Below are 18,661 nucleotides of genomic sequence, written 5' to 3' on the forward strand. Positions count from 1 at the left end.
CTGTGTCCAGTTCTGGGCACCACAGTTCAAGAAGGACACTGACAAACTGGAACGTGTCCAGAGGAGGGCAACCAAAATGATCAAAGGCCTGGAAACGATGCCTTATGAGGAACGGCTAAGGGAGCTGGGCATGTTTAGCCTGGAGAAGAGGAGGTTAAGGGGTGATATGATAGCCATGTTCAAATATATAAAAGCATGTCACATAGAGGAGGGAGAAAGGTTGTTTTCTGCTGCTCCAGAGAAGCGGACACGGAGCAATGGATCCAAACTACAAGAAAGAAGATTCCACCTAAACATTAGGAAGAATTTCCTGACAGTAAGAGCCGTTCGACAGTGGAATTTGCTGCCAAGGAGTGTGGTGGAGTCTCCTTATTTGGAGGTCTTTAAGCAGAGGCTTGACAACCATATGTCAGGAGTGCTCTGATGGTGTTTCCTGCTTGGCAGGGGGTTGGACTCGATGGCCCTTGTGGTCTCTTCCAACTCTATGATTCTATGATTCTCTTTGTTTCGTCAATTAAATCCAGATTTTTTAGTGTTTTGGAGTTTACCGCTGTGCCGTTCAAGCTTGAGGCTACGCTTCTTGAGGGTAGAAATGGCGTCCCGTGCTGGCATCTGCAATCTCGCTGCTCTTTTTGCCCCTTAAAGGAGCTTTTTTGGGCAGCGGAGAGAATGCTCTATGGCTTGCAGGAATCCTGTCCTCAGGATCTTCCTCCTGAGGCTTTTGGGGGCTTGCGGCGCCCTTGCAAAACCCCCGTTTCTCCCCTGAAAAGCTGGATTCTCCCCGGAGGTCAGAATGCCGCTTGCAAATCAGCTTCCCAGTAAACCGGAAGTTCTCATATTACTATTTACTCTTCGTAGAATTTTCAGATTTTCAGGTTACATCTTTGCGTCCTTTGCCAGGAATGAAGAAATGAGGTATGAATTGGGGTGAATAAAACATACAGTTAAAAGAAACACCCTAACACCCCTCAGTGTGGGTTCCTGAGAGTTGGGAGAATAAGCCTACCAAAATATAACTTGCATGGGCAATTCCATCCCTGCTCTGAGCACTAGAACAGGATGTGTTAAGGATGTGTTAAGTTGTGGGTGAACATATCAGACGACACAGTGCTTCTTCAAACAGCTTTTGTTTATTTAGAGGCCAGAACAGAACTGAACTGAAGGGCCCAGTCAGCCTGCTTATATAGAGCTCCAGTACAATATTACTGTAGCAACTTTCTAAAACTATGCAATCACTGAACATCACTTTCGATCCTTCATTTGCATAACTATCTACAGTATCCCCCTGCTGGCCCAGGGTGAGAATTTCAGTACATAACAGGATGCCTCAGTTTAACTCCCTCCTGACCCATCTTACACCTGCATCTGTGTCAAACTGGTGTTTCACCAAGTTGGCCCAATTACCATATCCCTCCCTCAACATATCCCTCTACTACTACAGCATGAAATAGATGTGGGGGGCCAGTGCTCTCAGTTTGCCAACTCTGAGGGTAGCCACCCCAATACAAATTCTACTTAACCCCTTAAATAGGGACTGGCTACTCCCATGCTCTAAATACATCAATATATATACAGTAAAGGTAAAGGGACCCCTGACCATTAGGTCCAGTCGCGGACGACTTTGGGGTTGCGGCACTCTTCTCGCTTTACTGGCATAGGGAGCCGCCATACAGCTTCCGGGTCATGTGGCCAGCATGACTAAGCTGCTTTCTGGCTAACCAGAGCAGCGCATGAAAACACCATTTATCTTCCCGCTGGAGTGGTACCTATTTATATACTTGCACTTGCTTTTGAACTGCTAGGTTGGTAGGAGCAGGGACCGAGCAATGGCAGCTCACCTCGTCACGGGGATTCGAACCGCCAAGCTTCTGATAGGTAAGCCCTAGGCTCTGTGGTTTAGACCACAGTGCCACCCGCGTCCCATATATACAGTATATAATTAAAAATATAACAAGTGCCGCATTAGGAGAGCTGCCACTCTGGAAATGCACTGAGGAGGGTTAGGCTTTTAAGCCTGTCCACATTCCTCCTTTGACTGGCAGATGCGTCCCACCAGCTATGGGTCACCAAAACGGATGAGGGTGAGGAAATCACCCTTCACCTGAAACAAGGGCAGAAGAGCAGCATTCCATTCACTCTTCCATGCTTTGTATTTTGTATTTACAGACAAAATGAGCTGCAGTCATTGATAGACCTGCCCTCCATTAATTTTGCCTTTTAAAGCCATCCAAGTTAGTAGCCATCACGACTTATTGGCCACCTACTCTAACGTTATTCGAGTGGGAGAAAAACTTTTCTTTATCCACTTTCTCTACTCCATGCATCATCCCATGGCTTCTGACAAAATTAACTGGAATTTTACTAAAAACACATTTCTTTAAATTGTAAAGATTTTAGTAAGAACATCCGGAAACTGCACTAGTCACAGTACTTGTTATATTGACACCTCAATTTCAAAGCACCTTGCTTTGTCTGAATCTATACAAACCTCTGCCCCACTGGAACACCCTCCTAGTGCTTTGCCCCAGTGGGAGGTATCTGCTAATGGAGGGAAAGGGGGCCATTTTGACAATTCCCCCACCCACTGCTGCCCCAAATGTCCCTTGAAAATCTAAGCTGGAGGGTGGGGGAACAACCTACCCAGCCCCTGAGATCACTTTCTGAGGCCCTTCTGAGGTGCCTCTTCCACCAGAGGTCTGGAGGGTGGTAATATAAGAAGAGGCCTTGTCTGCGATGGCTCCCCATTTGTGAAATGCTCTCCCCAGGGAGATTCAGCTAGCGCCTTCATTATACATCTTTTAAAAAATAATAATAATGAATATTTATTAGCATTTTCAAAAAAGGACAAAACATATAACAACAAAAACAAAAATAAACAAAAAATACAAAAATCCATAACTTTAAAAAAACAATTAAAAACACCTAAAAGTTCAAATACTTATTTTCTTTTAACTTGTTTCTCAGACCTCCTCACACCTCCCCTTCCTGTATTCCAATTTAAATTATTAGCTCAGCAAATCCTTAATTTACTTCTCCATTTTAACTTAATTTAATTTATTCTAACATGTTATTATTTTACTTTTCTTCTTTCTTCCATTTCCTCAGTTTATATTTACAAACATTATTTTCATTTAATTTAGACCATTTTAAAAAATCAATTTTAACTTATCCAAATTTACACATCAATATTTATACCTCATTATTTTTTCTTAAACATATTTCCTAAAGTCGACCAAAATTTCCCTTCCACGTCTTTCCCAATTTCCATACCAGTAGCAAAGCAAAGTAAAAATAAAACAAACTATATTTATATACCCTTTGGATTCCCAAACTCCACCCACCCTTTTCCCGGTTTCAGTCCTCAACAAAAATCCATCAGTCTCAATATACTGTTTAGCCTGGAGATCTCACATCCGAGGCTTTCAATTCTCTCTCAGTTCCTCCCTGCCGGTCTTTTTGGTAGTCTTTAATGTTAAACTCCAAATCTCGAAGAAGCTCCGGCCCAACAGGATCCATGTTTCTACCAGCCAGACCTCCATATTTAAAGATAAAGCTTATGGGGTACTTCAAATCTTGTTTTATACTCCTTTCAAGTCCAAATGTCCCCCAAGCTCCAGCTTCCACCTCCAGTTCAGGCCAGGCTCTCCACATCAGATTTTTATTTTCCTTTTTTGTCATCATGTCAGGCTTCAAAATGCTGCTCTCCTTTAACTTCTGCAAGGTTTCAGCTCCTCCTTCCTTTTCTTCAGGGGCAACATCTGTCACCTGCTCCATATTGTCAAAGCTCTCCATTTTCTCTATTTGTACAGTTGGATAGGCTCCTTGTTTCAAGTCCTTATCAGATTCAACAATGTTCTTTACTGCTAAGTCCAGAGTTGTAACATTTGTAGCCAAAACATCAGTTTGGCCTTGTAACTTTCCCAAGAGAACAAATGCTCTGTCCAATTCAGCCTGGATTTTCCTTCCTCCAGCCATTCCTGTAATGTCACTAAACCCCTCTAGGGGGATTTTAGTTCCTTAATATTCCTTTCAGCTCAAGTCCAAAAGTCAGATTATTTTGTATCAGCCCTTCCTTATTTTCAACAAATTATTACAAATTAACCAACAGAAGCAACAAAAACAAGGTACTCCTTTTCCGTCTCGACAGCCAACTTGACAGATGTCAAACTTTTCAGTCTTTCATCAACAGGCTCTGTCGTGGGACACTCCCGGGTCCGGGGGGGTGGTGAAACTTAATTAATCTTAAAATTAATCTTATTATCCTCCAGCAAAAATTCTTATAATGTCAAAACCGTGAAATTAAAGTCTTTTACTAAAAAAAAAAGAAAAGATTCTCTAGACCTTAGCTAGCAGGTCCTTTGCTTTAAATTGTTTACAAAGAGGGGGGGTGGACTTCCTTTTTAACCCTTCCCCGGTCGTTCCTGATCTGCCAAATTTTTCTTTAAAATTCCAATTTCCGTATTACTCACGGGTTGATGTTTTAGAGTCCGAATGTTCCAAGGAAAAAGTCAGCGCTCTCCGATAATGGCTTGCGGCTTCACTCCGCAGATGAAGGAGTACTCTCAGCACCGCACCGCACCGCACCCCGTCCCCGTTCCGAAGCCTTTAAAAAGGCTCCTTCACGGATTGGGGGGCGCAAATGGTGCCCGCCGAGTCACTATGCTCACAGGCTTCTGCGCCTGTGATTTTAAGGGTCGCCACCGCGGTAAGACCCAGTCTCTGCAGAGCAGATTCCCTCCGGAGCGCGGAGGGAATCCGCCATTAATCGATGGAGCCAACCCGGAAGTCCCATTATACATCTTTAAGTGCCTGGCAAAAACGTTTCTCTTCAACCAGACTTTTGGCTGATTAATTTCTATGGACCTTTAAGTGTGTCTTGTGGTAGGGTAGGTGTTGGTGGTTATTGTTTTGTTATTTTAATTGTTTTTATTATATACTTTGTTGTTTTATTCTATGGTTGTTATGCTGTGAACTGCCCTGAGATGATGGTGGTGGTGGTGGTGGTTGTGTTGATGATGGTGATATTTCACTCTTTCTCTCTCTGGAATTCTGCTCGACAGCACCATTTCACCTCATTTTCCATTAAGAGGTAAAAAATAATAATTAGCTCCCTGTTGGTCATTTTAGTTTCTATGAGACTTCAGGAGGGATTAAAGTCTGAAAAAGTCATGTGTGAGGAAGCTCAATATCCTGTCAGCTGTTTATCTTACAGCAGCCAAACAAAAGTGGTCCATAATAAATAGCAAGGTAGTCTCTTGCAAATTCAGATCAGAATAGACATTCTATTTATGCTAAGAATTCTGAAAGAACAGGACTGCTGAGAGAATAACATCTGGAGGAAAAGTAATGTTAGGAACCAAGTGTCACTGGAAAGATTGGTGAAGAAAGAAAATGGAACAGAGCTTCTTATGGTGCCCATATAGTACCAACAATAAGGGGGTTGGCAATCAGATTAAGGGAACATTTGTAGCTTATTTTATTGCTGTGGAGAGAAAACATTATTGCAAATTATCAGATTGCTGTGATTCAACATATCTAGTTCACTTTAATATTATTTTATATCTTACATGAGCTTGCTGATCTATCTGCCTCAAGCACTCTCTCTCTCTCTCACACTGCAACAGAGTAACACAGCTGTTTATGCAGAAGCTGCACAGAGCTTATTTCCAAAGGTATGTAAAAGTATGCAAAAGTGCACTTTATGCTGTGCTTTCTTGTGTTGGTGTAGATAGAAGTATGTGAAATGAAGGAAATGATTTGCATGAATTCTTTGACAGTTCATAGCACAGGAGTAAATATCTCCTGAGTAGATGCAGTGATAATCCAATTTCTGTTAAAGTAATGCAAGCTCATAGTCATCCCTGCCACTGCTGACAAAGAATTCCATACATTGGTTGTAAAGTATTGTTTTACCTGTGCCATGCTTTGGTGTTTTTTCAGATCTGGACATTTCACCTGGGTGCAATGTCTGAAGAAAACTCCACAACAGTGGTCAGTGAGTTTGTCTTTGTAGGATTAACAAACAACCCTACACTACGAACTAGTCACTTTTTGGTGTTCCTGGTTATTTATATGATCACCTTGGTTGAAAATCTAGGAATGATTGCCTTAATAAGGGCCAGTCCCCGGCTCCACACTCCAATGTACTTCTTTCTCAGCAACCTGTCTTTCCTGGACGTATGCTTCTCTTCTGTGTTTGCTCCAGAGGCATTAGTGAACTTCCTAGCAGAGAAAAGGTCCATTTCCTTTATTGGGTGTGCAATGCAAATGTACTTTTTTATAGGTCTGGGGAGCGCAGAGTGCTTTCTCTTGGCTGCAATGGCATATGATCGCTATGTGGCTATCTGCAAACCCTTGCTGTACCCAGTCCTCATGTCTCCTAGAGTCTGCATTCTTCTGGTGTTGGGGTCTTATGCTCTTGGCTTTTTGCACTCTCTCCTTCATACAGTCTTCACCTTCAGGCTGTCGTTCTGCAGGTCTAACGTGATCAATAACTTTTTCTGTGACATCACAGCACTTTTGACCATTTCCTGTTCAGATATCCACCTCAATGAACTCCTGATTTTCTATGAAGCTGGTCTTGTAGAAATAACCACCATCCTGAGTGTTGTAGTTTCTTATACATATATTCTCAGCAACATTGTGGTGAGGATCAGTTCGGTCTCAGGCAGGCTGAAAGCCTTCTCCACCTGCACCTCGCACCTCATCGTGGTTACCATTTTCCATGGGGCAATTCTCATTCTGCACTTCCGACCAACCTCTAGCGATGAATCTTTGGTTCAAGGCATCTTTGACAAAACACTGAACGTGTTCTATACAGTTGTCATCCCTTTACTCAACCCTTTGATTTATAGCCTCAGAAACAAGGAGGTAAAGGATGCTCTGGGAGGCTTTCAGCGGAAGGTGTGTGACAAAATGTTTTGTTCATGAACTTTATAAAACCAAATGGGCATGGCATTATTAATGTATGTAATGTATTACAGTTCTTTCCAGACCTTAAAGTCTGGATAGAAAGAAGGATGCACCAAATTCCCTCTGGCCCCTATGTACTGATTTGGTGAGGAATGTAATGTTTCCCTTAAACTATGTCCATATTAATCCAAGCTGAATGAAGGGAACATTCTATGCTATGAATGATATATGGTGTATCCCCTAACATGGAGTTTGACCACTGTTTTAACAATTCTCTTTTGTATGATTAACATAGTGCTTAATAGTGCATTGTATCCCCACCTCCTTAAGTCAGAGATGGGGAGTTGCTGTAGCCCTCTTGGTGTTGTTGGGTTCCAATTCCCATCAGACTCATGATCAGGCAAGATGGGAGTTATAGTCCAGCAATGTCTGCAGAATCACAGGTTCATCACTCCTGCCTTAAGCCATAGGGAGTATGAGAAGTGCTCCTGTTCAGTCAACTTGGAACAGGAACCTTCTTGGAACAGGAAGGCTTGCATTTGACAAGAGTTATCCGTCCATCCATCTTGCCCACCTGCAGCCTGCCAACATCATTCCATTGGCACAGAGCACCCTTTTCTATCCACCAGATGTATGGCCAGATAGAAGTATCACCAATGGGATTGCTGCGAGTGGTGGCCAGTGGAAAGTCTTGAAAGGGATCCCTTCCCAGCGCTACTACCATCGTATGAAAACACTGCGCCTGATTCAGTTCGAAGCGGGTGCAACAGTCTTCTTGCTCCCAACTTCTGTCCTACCTGTGATGTACAGCAGAGCTGTGGATGTGACAAAGAACTCTCACAGAGAGAGAAGCAGAGGGAGAGGGAGCTGCTGTCTGCCAGCCACCTCAAAAAGTATCTGAGATGCCATTGCACTGCCTGCAGAAAAAGAAGGCTTTCCCTGATGTGTGCCTCAGTCATTCTCTACAGTGTCTATAACTGTAGATATGATTTTATTGCTTTTAGTTCATTGAGTTTGTTTCTTTTATATTTTATCCTATTTTCTCTTACTGTACAATGCTTGCATGACTTTAGGCTATGAAGTGTTTTTTAGAACTGAAAAATTAATAAAAGGACAGTCAACCTATCTCTTCCTCTATCTCCTCTACAGTCAACCTATCTCCTCTATTGTGAGACTCAATTAGGCCCTCTTCAAGTGTTTGGCTTGACATTAGGTCAGAAGCTAGCCAGCAATAAATCACACAGAGTAAGTGACATTAACATTATTAGAAGAAACAAGGTCTGCTCAGGAGTGTCAGCACAGCAACACTTTTCAGAGGTCTAGCTCCTTTGAGGCAGTTGTGGAGACTGCAAGTCCTCACTTTCCCACAGCTGCTTAAATCTCCTCCTCCCCCAGGTCCTTCCTTGAACAAAAGAGATAACATTCAAAATGGATATCAATATTTATTATTAGAAAATTCAGTCCCACATGTTTCCCCATGCTTCGGCACTAGTACATACCAGTACTTTGTATTTCTGCTAGGGTTGCCATATTTCAAAAAGTGAGAATCCAGACTAAAAAGCTTTTGAGCTATTTTTGGCAAAAATACTTTTCAAAAATGCACTATTTTTGAGGAAAATTGGCAAAAATACTGCCGACACGGTTGCCATACATCTGGATTTTCCCAGACATTTAGCTGATTTCTGCCCAGACACTGATTCCGACTGCAGTATTCTGGATATGTCCGGTAAATTCTGGACAAATGGCAACCCTGATTCCTGCCATCTCACTGTTTTGTATTGGTGTGTGTGTGTGTGTGTGTGTGTGTGTGTGTGTGTGTGTGTGTAAAACCTGGGACCTTCTGCAGGCAGATGCACTACCATGGAGTTACAATCCTTTCCCAGAAAAACAAATTGTGATAAAGTGTCAATGCAAATTTGATGGAAGATCACATGCTTCCCCTGCAAAATATCCTAGGTTCAATGTGCAGCATCTCTGGGTAGTGCTGGGAAGGATCTTTCCCTGAAACCCTGGAGAGCCACTTCCAATCAGTGCTAAGTCCTGCACATGGCTGCTGCCCTCCGATGCCAATATTCATTCAGATAAACCAATGATCTGGCTTTGGCTTCCTATGTTATTGGGATTCCTTCATGAAACAATGTTACCCATTTCCAGTCTATGATGCCCCCAACATTCTTCCAGTTGTAGCCATAGCTGTCAAGGTTTCACTTTTTTAAAGGGAAATTCCCTTATTCTGAATAGGATTCCTCGCAAGAAAAGGGAAAAGTTGACAGCTATGGTTGTAGCTTCATATAAGTTTGTTTTTCAGGGCTAACAATACTCTTCCCCTTCTCTTTGCCTCTTCAGAAGGGCGGCCCACCCATGAAGCAAGGTGAGGCAGCTGCCTCAGGTGGCAAGATCCACAGGGGTAGCAGATCCCAGGGGAGATCTTTATTTCCCCTTTGTTAATCTTTATTGACTCCTTCTTCCCTAGCAGGGAGGGGGCACTTTTTGTGGTTCACTTGATGTGCCAAAATGTATTGGGTCGGCTCTGCCTCTTCATATGGAATTATTATTATTTTTTATCAGAAACAAACAATGCGGTTGAGTCTTGGGGAGAGTATAGCACATTTTCCCAATAGATGAATTCCTAAAACGATGAATTCTGTGCAGTTCTCCAAGGACATGGAGCACTGAGGGTGGTAGGGATAAAATAAAAGCTCGAGAGTTATATATACATGCCATTCCATGCAGCTGACAAAGTGGACTCTGTCTAAGAATGCTTCTGGGTACAATAACTGCTCATTATCACATTTCTCTATTTGGGTTTTACTGCAAGCAACCAACATAGTTATCTCTCTGGAATTAAGTTCCATTGATGCAATTTCATTCTCCATTTATTTCTTCAGATCTTCTACCACCCCAGTTTCCTTTAAGAGTAAGTAGCGACATAGAAGAAAGCAGGAGTCAGTGTGTTGTTTTCCCGCAACCACACACCTTGTTTTTTTGCATAACTTTTTCCCAACTTTGCTCTTATTTTGACACATATATGTGCTTCTTCTGCTAATGATGATTTTGAAGCATGTTTGATTGATCCTTGTGGCAGGCTTTATGCCTATTTGTTTGTTATTTTGTTTGCTGTTTGCATTATTTATATGAGCTCTGTTATGCAGGCTTATATACATTTAAAGAATTATGGTTTTTTATGCTCTCCAGAGAAAGGAGAGAGTGCTTCATGATTCCACTGCAAGCCAGCTGATCAGCATTCTGCAATTAGTATTTTTCTTCAGTATTGTAGTGCATGTACCTTCCAAGCATTGTTCTCAAGAGAAGATTATGCTCAGCAATCCAAGAGTCGGAGTTGTTACTTATCTGCAACAGATAGCAGATCCTGCAGTGTCATTTTAGTTTAGAAGGGGAAGGAAAATGTGCAGAATTTTTTCTAAGGCACCCTCTTAACAGTCAAAATAGCTTCTGGAAAAATTGCAAGTATGCGTAATGATTATCGTAAATGTATTCTGAGTGTCTTCATTATACACTTAAAACAGAAGTGAAAGAAAGTTTTCAGTCAAACTCTTGAATTTACTTGCATAACTTTGACTACATATTCTTTCTCAACATCCCCAATAATAGAGACACTTAACAGCGGCATTCTTGTAGCAACAGAACCAAAGGCACACTTTCATACCCCTCAACTGTCCCAATTTAAGTGGGACATCCCATTTTGGGGTGCTGTGTTCATGCACAAGTCCCCTGGCTCCTTTGAAATTGCAGCACCGAAAGATGCATGTCCTGGTTTTCCTCTGGGCTGGAAGGTATTCCCTTTCAATGCCAAAAGTATTTTTTGAAAGAGGTTCTACATTGCTTCCTGGTATAGCCAGTTTTCTACATTAACAAAGGATGTGCTAGCTGTTCTTAGTTTGTGTGGGTGTCTTCATCACATCCTTTCTCACCTATAACTAGGCCCCCATGTTGTATAGCAGATACCTTTGTAGAGCTGAAGAAGAAGGTAAGACACTCCCTTTATCCCTAAGCGCCTGGTACCTTTGATAGAAATCCTTCCTATATTTGTTTAAATAAAGTAAGGGAGTCACTGGTGGCAAATGAACTGCATAGATTTCTCATGTGCATGATGAATAAATGGTCATTTCTTCTCAGTTGTCGTGTTTCTTTATTTTACAGCTCTGGAATAAAACAATCTGAATGCAATGAAAGAGAAAAACTTCACCGTAATAATCAATGAGTTTGTATTTGTAGGGTTAACAAACAATCTCATACTACGGATTGTCCTCTTTCTAGTCTTCCTTGCTATTTATATTGCTACTTTGGTGGGAAATCTAGGACTGTTTGTGTTAATAAGAGCCTGTCCCAAGCTCCACACTCCAATGTACTTCTTTCTCAGCAACCTCTCTCTCCTCGATGCATGCTTCTCCTCTGTGGTTGCCCCTAAGACTTTTGTGAATCTCTTAGCAGATAAAAAGACCATTTCCCTCACTGGATGTGCATTGCAAATGTACTTTGTGATAGGTCTGGGCAGCACAGAGTGCTTTCTCCTGGCTGCAATGGCATATGATCGCTATGTGGCTATCTGTAAACCACTGCTGTATCCAGTCCTCATGTCTCCTAAAATCTGTACACTTCTGGTGGTAGGGTCCTATGCTCTTGGGCTTCTGCACTCTCTTCTCCATACAGTCTTCACCTTCAGGCTGTCATTCTGTCAATCAAACGAAATCAATCATGTATATTGTGACATCACTGCACTTTTATCACTTTCCTGTTCGGATACTTACATCAATGAACGCCTGATTTTTTTTGAGGCTGGGCTTGTAGAAGGAACCACCATCCTGAGTGTCATCGTCTCTTATATGTACATTCTCATCAACATTGTGAGGATCAGCTCAAGGGCAGGTAGACTCAAGGCGTTCTCCACTTGCACCTCACACCTCACTGCAGTTACCATCTTCCACGGGGCAATTCTTATCTTGCATTTCCGACCAAACTCTGGCAGTGGATCGTTTCTTCAAGATGTCACGGACAAAACCCTTGCTGTGTTCTACACAATTGTCATCCCCTTACTGAATCCCTTGATATACAGCCTGAGAAACAAGGAGGTTAAGGATGCTTTAGGAGGCATTCAGAGGAAGGTATGTAACAAAATGAGTAGCTAGCAACAATTTCTAAACATTTCCACAAGAGCTATATATTGCTAGTACATTAGCATCTATGTATGGTGTTGCATGTCCAATATTAAAATTACAAAAATGTAGCCTCTCTTGTCATTTACCTATATGATGATCTTAAGGATCAATATAAGTTCAGCAAATAATATAAGCTAGAAGTGCTCATTGTAGCTTAGGGTTGCCATATTTCAAAAAGCAAAAACCAAGACATCCCAAAAGTTGTTGAGATTTTTTTTAGGAAACCCCCAAAATTGTTGAGTTGTTGTTTTTTAAATAAAAGAGAGTAAGTCAATTCTAGGAAAGTAATGCCCTATTCTTAAATTGCTTATCTATGATTACCTCTTACAATTGATATGTAGAAGATACCACAAATCATGTGTGGTTGCAATGAGAGAGGGCTGTGGAGATGAACATGAGATCTTAAGATTGTGAGGAAACACAAAAGCCAGAGTGGTCTCATGGGGAGATCTTGGGCCGATCACTACTACTTAGTATATAGAATATTCTACTACTTAGAATATAGAATATATACTATTATATACCTCATAGAATCGCTGTGAGGATAAAAAAGTAATAAGGAGACCATGTTTACTCTACACACCCAGAGAACCTTAATTATTGGGCAGAACATAAACACTGCAAATAAATTAATAAGCTACCTTCTGCTTGGAGAAAGGGTCAGGTGTTTTTTTAAAGCAACAACAGCTAAACATATAATAAAGCAGTGTGCAAAAGTTCCATGATAGATGTTCAGAGATTCCTCATAATAAGCGCAAGGTGTGAAAAATAGGAAATATACTTTATTTCCTTGACATCTAATGGGAGGGCAATCCACAGGGTAGACATGACTACTAAGAAGGCCCTATGAGCTCTCCACAGCTGCCAACAGCGCACCCACATGAAGGGAAGAATCTACTTGGACTTCTGGACCAGTATTCACTCTGCTCTCTCAGCTTCTTCATTTCTCTTCACCTGCCTTATTTCCCTCTGGAGCATCCTTTCTCAACCTGTGGGTCCCCAGATGTTTTTGAACTACAACTCCCATCACCCCTAGCTAGCAAGGCCAGAGCTCAGGGATGATGGGAGTTGTAGTCCAACAACATCTGGGGACCCACAGGCTGAGAACCGCTGCTCTAGAGTCTAGAGTCTGCCATCCCAGTCTGCACTTGACAATGAGTCCTTCATACACAAACTAAACTACATGCCCTTGGGGTACACTTGACTTTTTCAAATGTGAATATTCCCATAAAGCTGATTGCTTGGAGGAAATGTGTTGCTCTGTAATACCATTTCATAAAAGGTTCAGGTCCATCTCAGCAATAATTCATAGTTTCATCATGAATAAAGGGTTAAACTAGAGGTGGAGAATCTGTTTCCCTTCAGATGCTGCTGGGCTCCCAACTCCCATCAGTTCCAGCCAATATGGCCAATGATCAGGGGTAATGTTAGTCCAGGAGCATCTTGAGGGCTGTAGGTTAGCCATTCCTGAGTTAAACTAATCAGCTTCTGGGTATGTGTCAAATACCTACCCTGGAAGGTGACTTTGAGCAAGAAGACAGTTTGGTTAATGCAAACAATGCTAACCTAAAAATCTCAACATACTTTCAATTTATGTTTTGATCCTGAGGAAGAACTTGAATAAAATAGAGTCCTCCTTGGAATATAGCTGGCAAAATAAGTATTTCAAGACCATGAATACTGTTAGTACTGGAAGTACTGCTTGTTGATTTCCTTGTGAGTTTTATTTTCAATACAAATAGGGTAATATACAATTAAGACACTTTTCAAAATGAATTTTGGCATCATCAATAGACCTCAATGCCAAACTGTTTTAAGTTATGTGAGGTCTCATTGTTGTTATAGGTAAACCTCTCTAAGGTGCAGGTCCAAAATCATTCTCCAAATCATGGGGAAATGGCAATTGATCTTGTCATAATGGACAGCTGCCAGGAAGCAAAAGTGGAGAGAGTGAGAACAGGAAGCTGGACTAGAGGGGCCTTTGGTCTGATGCAGTGGGGCTCTTATGTTCATTTCTTTTCTCTAGGTTTTTTTTAATATTAAAAAATGCCTTGCCAGTTTTTCAAGCAGCATCTTCGATGCTTTCAGCTGCTGCCAAGCCATATCCCATGGGGCAGATTGCTTCCCACCAACTGTAGTCCTTTAGGATCCGATCATATTTTGCATATTTATTTTAATATATTCAAGATAACTTGCACCTGTTTTATTTTTGGTATTCTTGTAACTCATCCTGGGACAATTGGGTGAAGAAGAGGGTCTATGTAATAAATAAGTAAATATTAGAATTCACAAAAATCTGTTTCCTTTATGGTTACAGATGGCACTAACAGAGAATCCAGCAACTGTTTCATTAGCCAGTGCCCCATGGGAGATTGTACTAACAAATCTCTGTATGCTAGAACCACCACAGGAGTTTTGTTGTTGAAGTACAGTATGGAGAAAATTACTTTTTTGTCTTGTAAAATCCTGGCACTTCACCAACAAAGAAAGGCCAGTATAATAAAGCTACTTTTTGTAACAGTTTGTGGAAGTTTATATTCCTTTCCAATGAGGTGTGTCAGTGTGAAGCACCCAAAATTGTATCATCCATAATATCTTTCCACTGTGTATTATTTAGGGATTCCTCCATATCAAACCAAAAACATCTTGGCAAAGTCACAAGGTAAACAAAGAATTATTAACAGAGCAGCTTGACTTATTACTGCAGAGGTCCATCAGGTGGAAGGATCCCAATGGGTTTACCCAAACCCAGATCTTCAAGATAAAATAACTACATCTTCATTTGGGAATCTGATGACTAAAAGAAGGCATACACTTCAGACCTAGAATAATAACCTAGAATAATAATTAAGAAACCAACTTCAATATGCCCCCTTCCCTGGCTGCTATAATTGTTGCCTGAAACTGTGGTGAGTACAGATCTCTCCTTTTCTCCAATGTGGTATACAAGCTGATGTTGTCCTCAGATTCTCAGAGAATTCATAATGAATTTAAAGCATTTATGGCTAAAAATGAGATAACTATTCTACCTAAATTTATCAGTGAGAGACATCCATGCTGACGTAAAGAAAATGATTTGCTTCTTTCCCATATGATTTGCCATCTTATATTTCTAAACGTGGTGCCCATGTCCATATATAGAGAACATTCCATCTGTGGAATTTTGCTTCCATATGTGGAACTCCTTTATTGGTTTGGCGTGTAACATCAGTATGTTACATTAACGAAAACATTAGAAGAGCTCTGACCAAAGACCTGTCTTATTCAGCATCCTGACCTAAGCAACCAGATCCTTATGGGAAGCTCATAAACAGGATATGAACAAAAGAGCGCTACCATCAATATTTATTCCCAGCACTTGAGGAAATGATATTGAGTTTAAATGAAGTCAACTGGGTGTAGCTTAAGTCCAAATAACTCATCATTGCTGGAGTTCTTAAAAGTGGCCTACAATTTCCTTTCCCCTTTCTCCCATTTTATTCTTTCTTCTTGTTTTTATATATTGTTTATAGGAAATTCTATCCTGCTGTTCTAGTGCCTCTGCACTGCTCAGTATTCTTAATTTTCTCACAATATAAAAATATATTTAGAGGGGGGTCTTTTTTAAAAAAGGAGAAAGAACAATAACTGAAACAATACCTGTTTATTTTCAGTTAAAGGATCAAACTGGAGATTGCTCAGACAAGTTCCTCCTTTTTTTAAAAAAATGATGATATATCCTAAGAGATTTTGAATGTTAAATAATCTTGTATTTTTCATAGCAGCTTTTCAAAATCTGATTTGCTACCTATAACACTGAAATTTATTATTTTCCTCTTTTCAAATAACAGTTTGTTTGCAAGTGCACATGGATGGGGACAACTGCACTATAGTGAATGAGTTCATTCTTGTGGGACTCACAGATCGATTTGAACTGCAAATCATCCTCTTCATAGTCTTCTTGCTGATCTACATTATCACAGTATTGGGGAATGCTGGGATCATTGTAATCGTGAGGACTTGCTCTCAGCTTCAGACGCCTATGTATTTCTTCCTTAGCAACTTATCATTCCTGGACCTGTGCTATTCCTCTGTCGTAACACCCAAGATGCTAGTGAGCTTCATATCACATAGAAAAACCATCTCCTACTCTAGCTGTTTCACTCAGTTGTATTTTTATATTGCTTTGGCAACAGCAGAATGTTACCTCTTGGCGGCCATGGCATATGATCGCTATGTGGCTGTCTGTAACCCACTGATGTACACAGTCATCATGTCTGAAAGACTATGTGTTTTGTTGGTGTTTGCTTCTTTTGTGGTGGGCTTCCTAAATGCAACAGTACAGATAGGTTTTTCCTTAACAGTGTCCTTTGGTGATTCTAAGGTTATTAACCATTTTTTTTGTGATGGGCCACCATTGATGAAGTTGGCCTGCTCTGACACCACTCTCAACCAAATCCTTGTTTTTACTATTGTTGGATTCAATGAAGTTACCACCACATCCATAGTTCTCATCTCTTATACCTGCATCTTCTCTACCATCCTCAGAATACGCTCCAATGACAGCAAGCACAAAGCTTTCTCCACCTGTACTTCTCATCTAACCGCCGTCAGTTTGTTCTATGGGACCCTCCTCTTTATGTACTTGAGACCCAGTTCCAGCTACTCTTTGGAGCAGGATAAAATAATCGCAGTGGTTTACACAGTATTGATCCCGTTCATGAATCCCCTGATCTATAGCCTCAGGAACAAAGATGTGAAGGATGCCTTGATTAAAGGAATGGAGAGACTCGGGTTTTCAAGATAAATGTAGCAGTCGCATACTGGAAAGAATATAGCAAAGGGTTAGCTCTTTGATTTACCTGAAGGTTGAGGAGGGTAGAGAATTGTAAAACAAAAGAAAAAAATAGGAATAAAAACTAATGCACATTATCTATATAAATCCAGAGTTATACAGGATTATATTCAATGTTAGTTATACCCATTGTGCCAGGCTGGTACAATGAGAGCGCTGAACTTTAGTAATGTACATTCATTGATTTTAATAGGTCTGAGCTCTGAATATGACAGTTGGATATCATCCACACCTTATTATTTCAAATAGAGATTTTCACAAGCCTTCATAAAGTAACCAAAAGGAAGAAAAATAATATATTTGTACGTACAGTATCTACAATAAATAAAAATGAGAACATAGTGATAGTAGTAGTTGTAGTACTATGAGTAGATTTTTAGAAGGTTCTTAATGCTTAAAGGGGATAGGTAGGGAGATTGTATTGATTGCTATTACCGTGTGAAATCAGACAAATAAACAAGTAGAAGGCACAAATATAGACATGCTGAAATTTAGATTTTCAAATAACATTGGTTGCACATTGGCTTGAAATTTATTGTTCCAGTGATTTATCGATATGGACCATCTCTCAGTGAGCTTGTCTCCTGTCTTTTGCTTAGCCCTATGTTTCGCTTGGCTTAGAAGTATGTAAAGTTTATTAACATATGCAACTACTGTTTTAAAAGTAGCTTTGTCAATATAAGAAAGGGTTTCTTGAAAATGAGAAAGGTATTCATGATTTGCATATTACTTATTTATGAATAATTAAAAATACAAAATCTGCTTGTTATTATCCAAAAATTATTATGCAACTTTACAATCTCTCCCCCCCCCCCCCCCGCAATCCAACTTGGTGCTGGTGCTTAGGTGGTTCAGAGATGATTTGGCGTTGGGGTGAACTGTGAGGTGGTCAAGCTTGCTAAACAAACCAGGTTATTTGGGATGATGAAAACAAAAAAAGGATAGCAAAGATCTTCAAAGATATATAACTGGCAAGTGTAATTCAATGTAAGAGATTCATATGGGGTAAAAACTTCCTAATTTCATATATATGCTAACAGGGACTCAACTGGTGGTGATTGATGAGGAAGACCGTTAAATATGTATATTTCTGCGTTTATTGCTCTGTTACTTAGAGTGAAGAAAAAATGTTGGATTGTTTAAGTGAGAGAGAGGTTTCTATAAGCACAATCCTATACTCTCAAGCAGTTCTTTCATAAAGTTAAGGCATTACAAACATTTTAAATATTCCCATTATAGTGAATGGGGAAACTTGAAGCTTCGGTGTTCCAAAACAAGATTCTGATTTGGGTCTGAGCAAAGCAAGCAGCCTCCGAAGTGGTCCAGGCCAAAACACACCACTTTCTGAATCATCTGGTCAAGGTCCAAACCAAATCTTGTGTTCAGTGCACACCTCTAATATCTATGGTCAGTACTAACAGCTGTGACATGTGCTACAAAAGACATTTCTATTTTCTCCTAAAGGGGAATAAGCCTTTCTGGTATTACTCTGTTTATTTATAAGTATTTTTAGGATGGCTGCAATAGCCTTTTCATTGTTAAGGTGGAATTTAATTATATCATATATGATATAAAAATGCTGTTTTTAAGTGGCTTTTTTTTTTTTGAAGGGGCTATTTGTTAAAGGGGTTTTAAGTTTATTGTTATTAGTTTTCAAATTGCTATAGAACCACAAGAACAGATAAACAATAACACCCAATCTAAGATCAAGGTATCCATATTTCCCTAGAAAGTGCAG

At 40.4% G+C, this 18,661-nt stretch overlaps 3 protein-coding genes across 3 annotated transcripts; all 3 read left to right on the forward strand.

The window, feature by feature from the left end:
- Positions 1–5,964: 5,964 nt before the first annotated feature.
- On the forward strand, positions 5,965–6,930 carry LOC310852289 (olfactory receptor 5G9-like; the record flags this gene model as incomplete). The annotated part of the gene is made up of 1 exon (XM_083755604.1): positions 5,965–6,930. One exon carries the CDS (start codon positions 5,965–5,967, stop codon positions 6,928–6,930), a length of 966 nt encoding a protein of 321 aa, XP_083611730.1.
- A 4,169-nt stretch (positions 6,931–11,099) lies between these two features.
- On the forward strand, positions 11,100–12,059 carry LOC310826472 (olfactory receptor 5T17-like; the record flags this gene model as incomplete). Its single annotated transcript, XM_083701424.1, has 1 exon — positions 11,100–12,059. The coding sequence occupies one exon, from the start codon at positions 11,100–11,102 to the stop codon at positions 12,057–12,059; it is 960 nt and encodes a 319-aa protein (XP_083557550.1).
- Positions 12,060–15,908: 3,849 nt separating this feature from the next.
- LOC310826620 (olfactory receptor 5AR1-like) lies at positions 15,909–17,560 on the forward strand. Its single transcript, XM_083701710.1, has one exon. It carries the CDS (start codon positions 15,937–15,939, stop codon positions 16,873–16,875), a length of 939 nt encoding a protein of 312 aa, XP_083557836.1. The 5' UTR covers positions 15,909–15,936; the 3' UTR covers positions 16,876–17,560.
- The last annotated feature ends 1,101 nt before the right edge of the window (positions 17,561–18,661 follow it).

This window comes from Podarcis gaigeae (assembly GCF_964106915.1).
Source record: "Podarcis gaigeae genome assembly, chromosome: 1".
NCBI lineage: Eukaryota > Metazoa > Chordata > Lepidosauria > Squamata > Lacertidae > Podarcis > Podarcis gaigeae.

What these genes read in the sequence shown, in the direction of transcription:
- LOC310826620 (XM_083701710.1), top strand. Translation starts at nt 15,937, where the DNA reads ATGGATGGGGACAACTGCACTATAGTGAATGAGTTCATTCTTGTGGGA.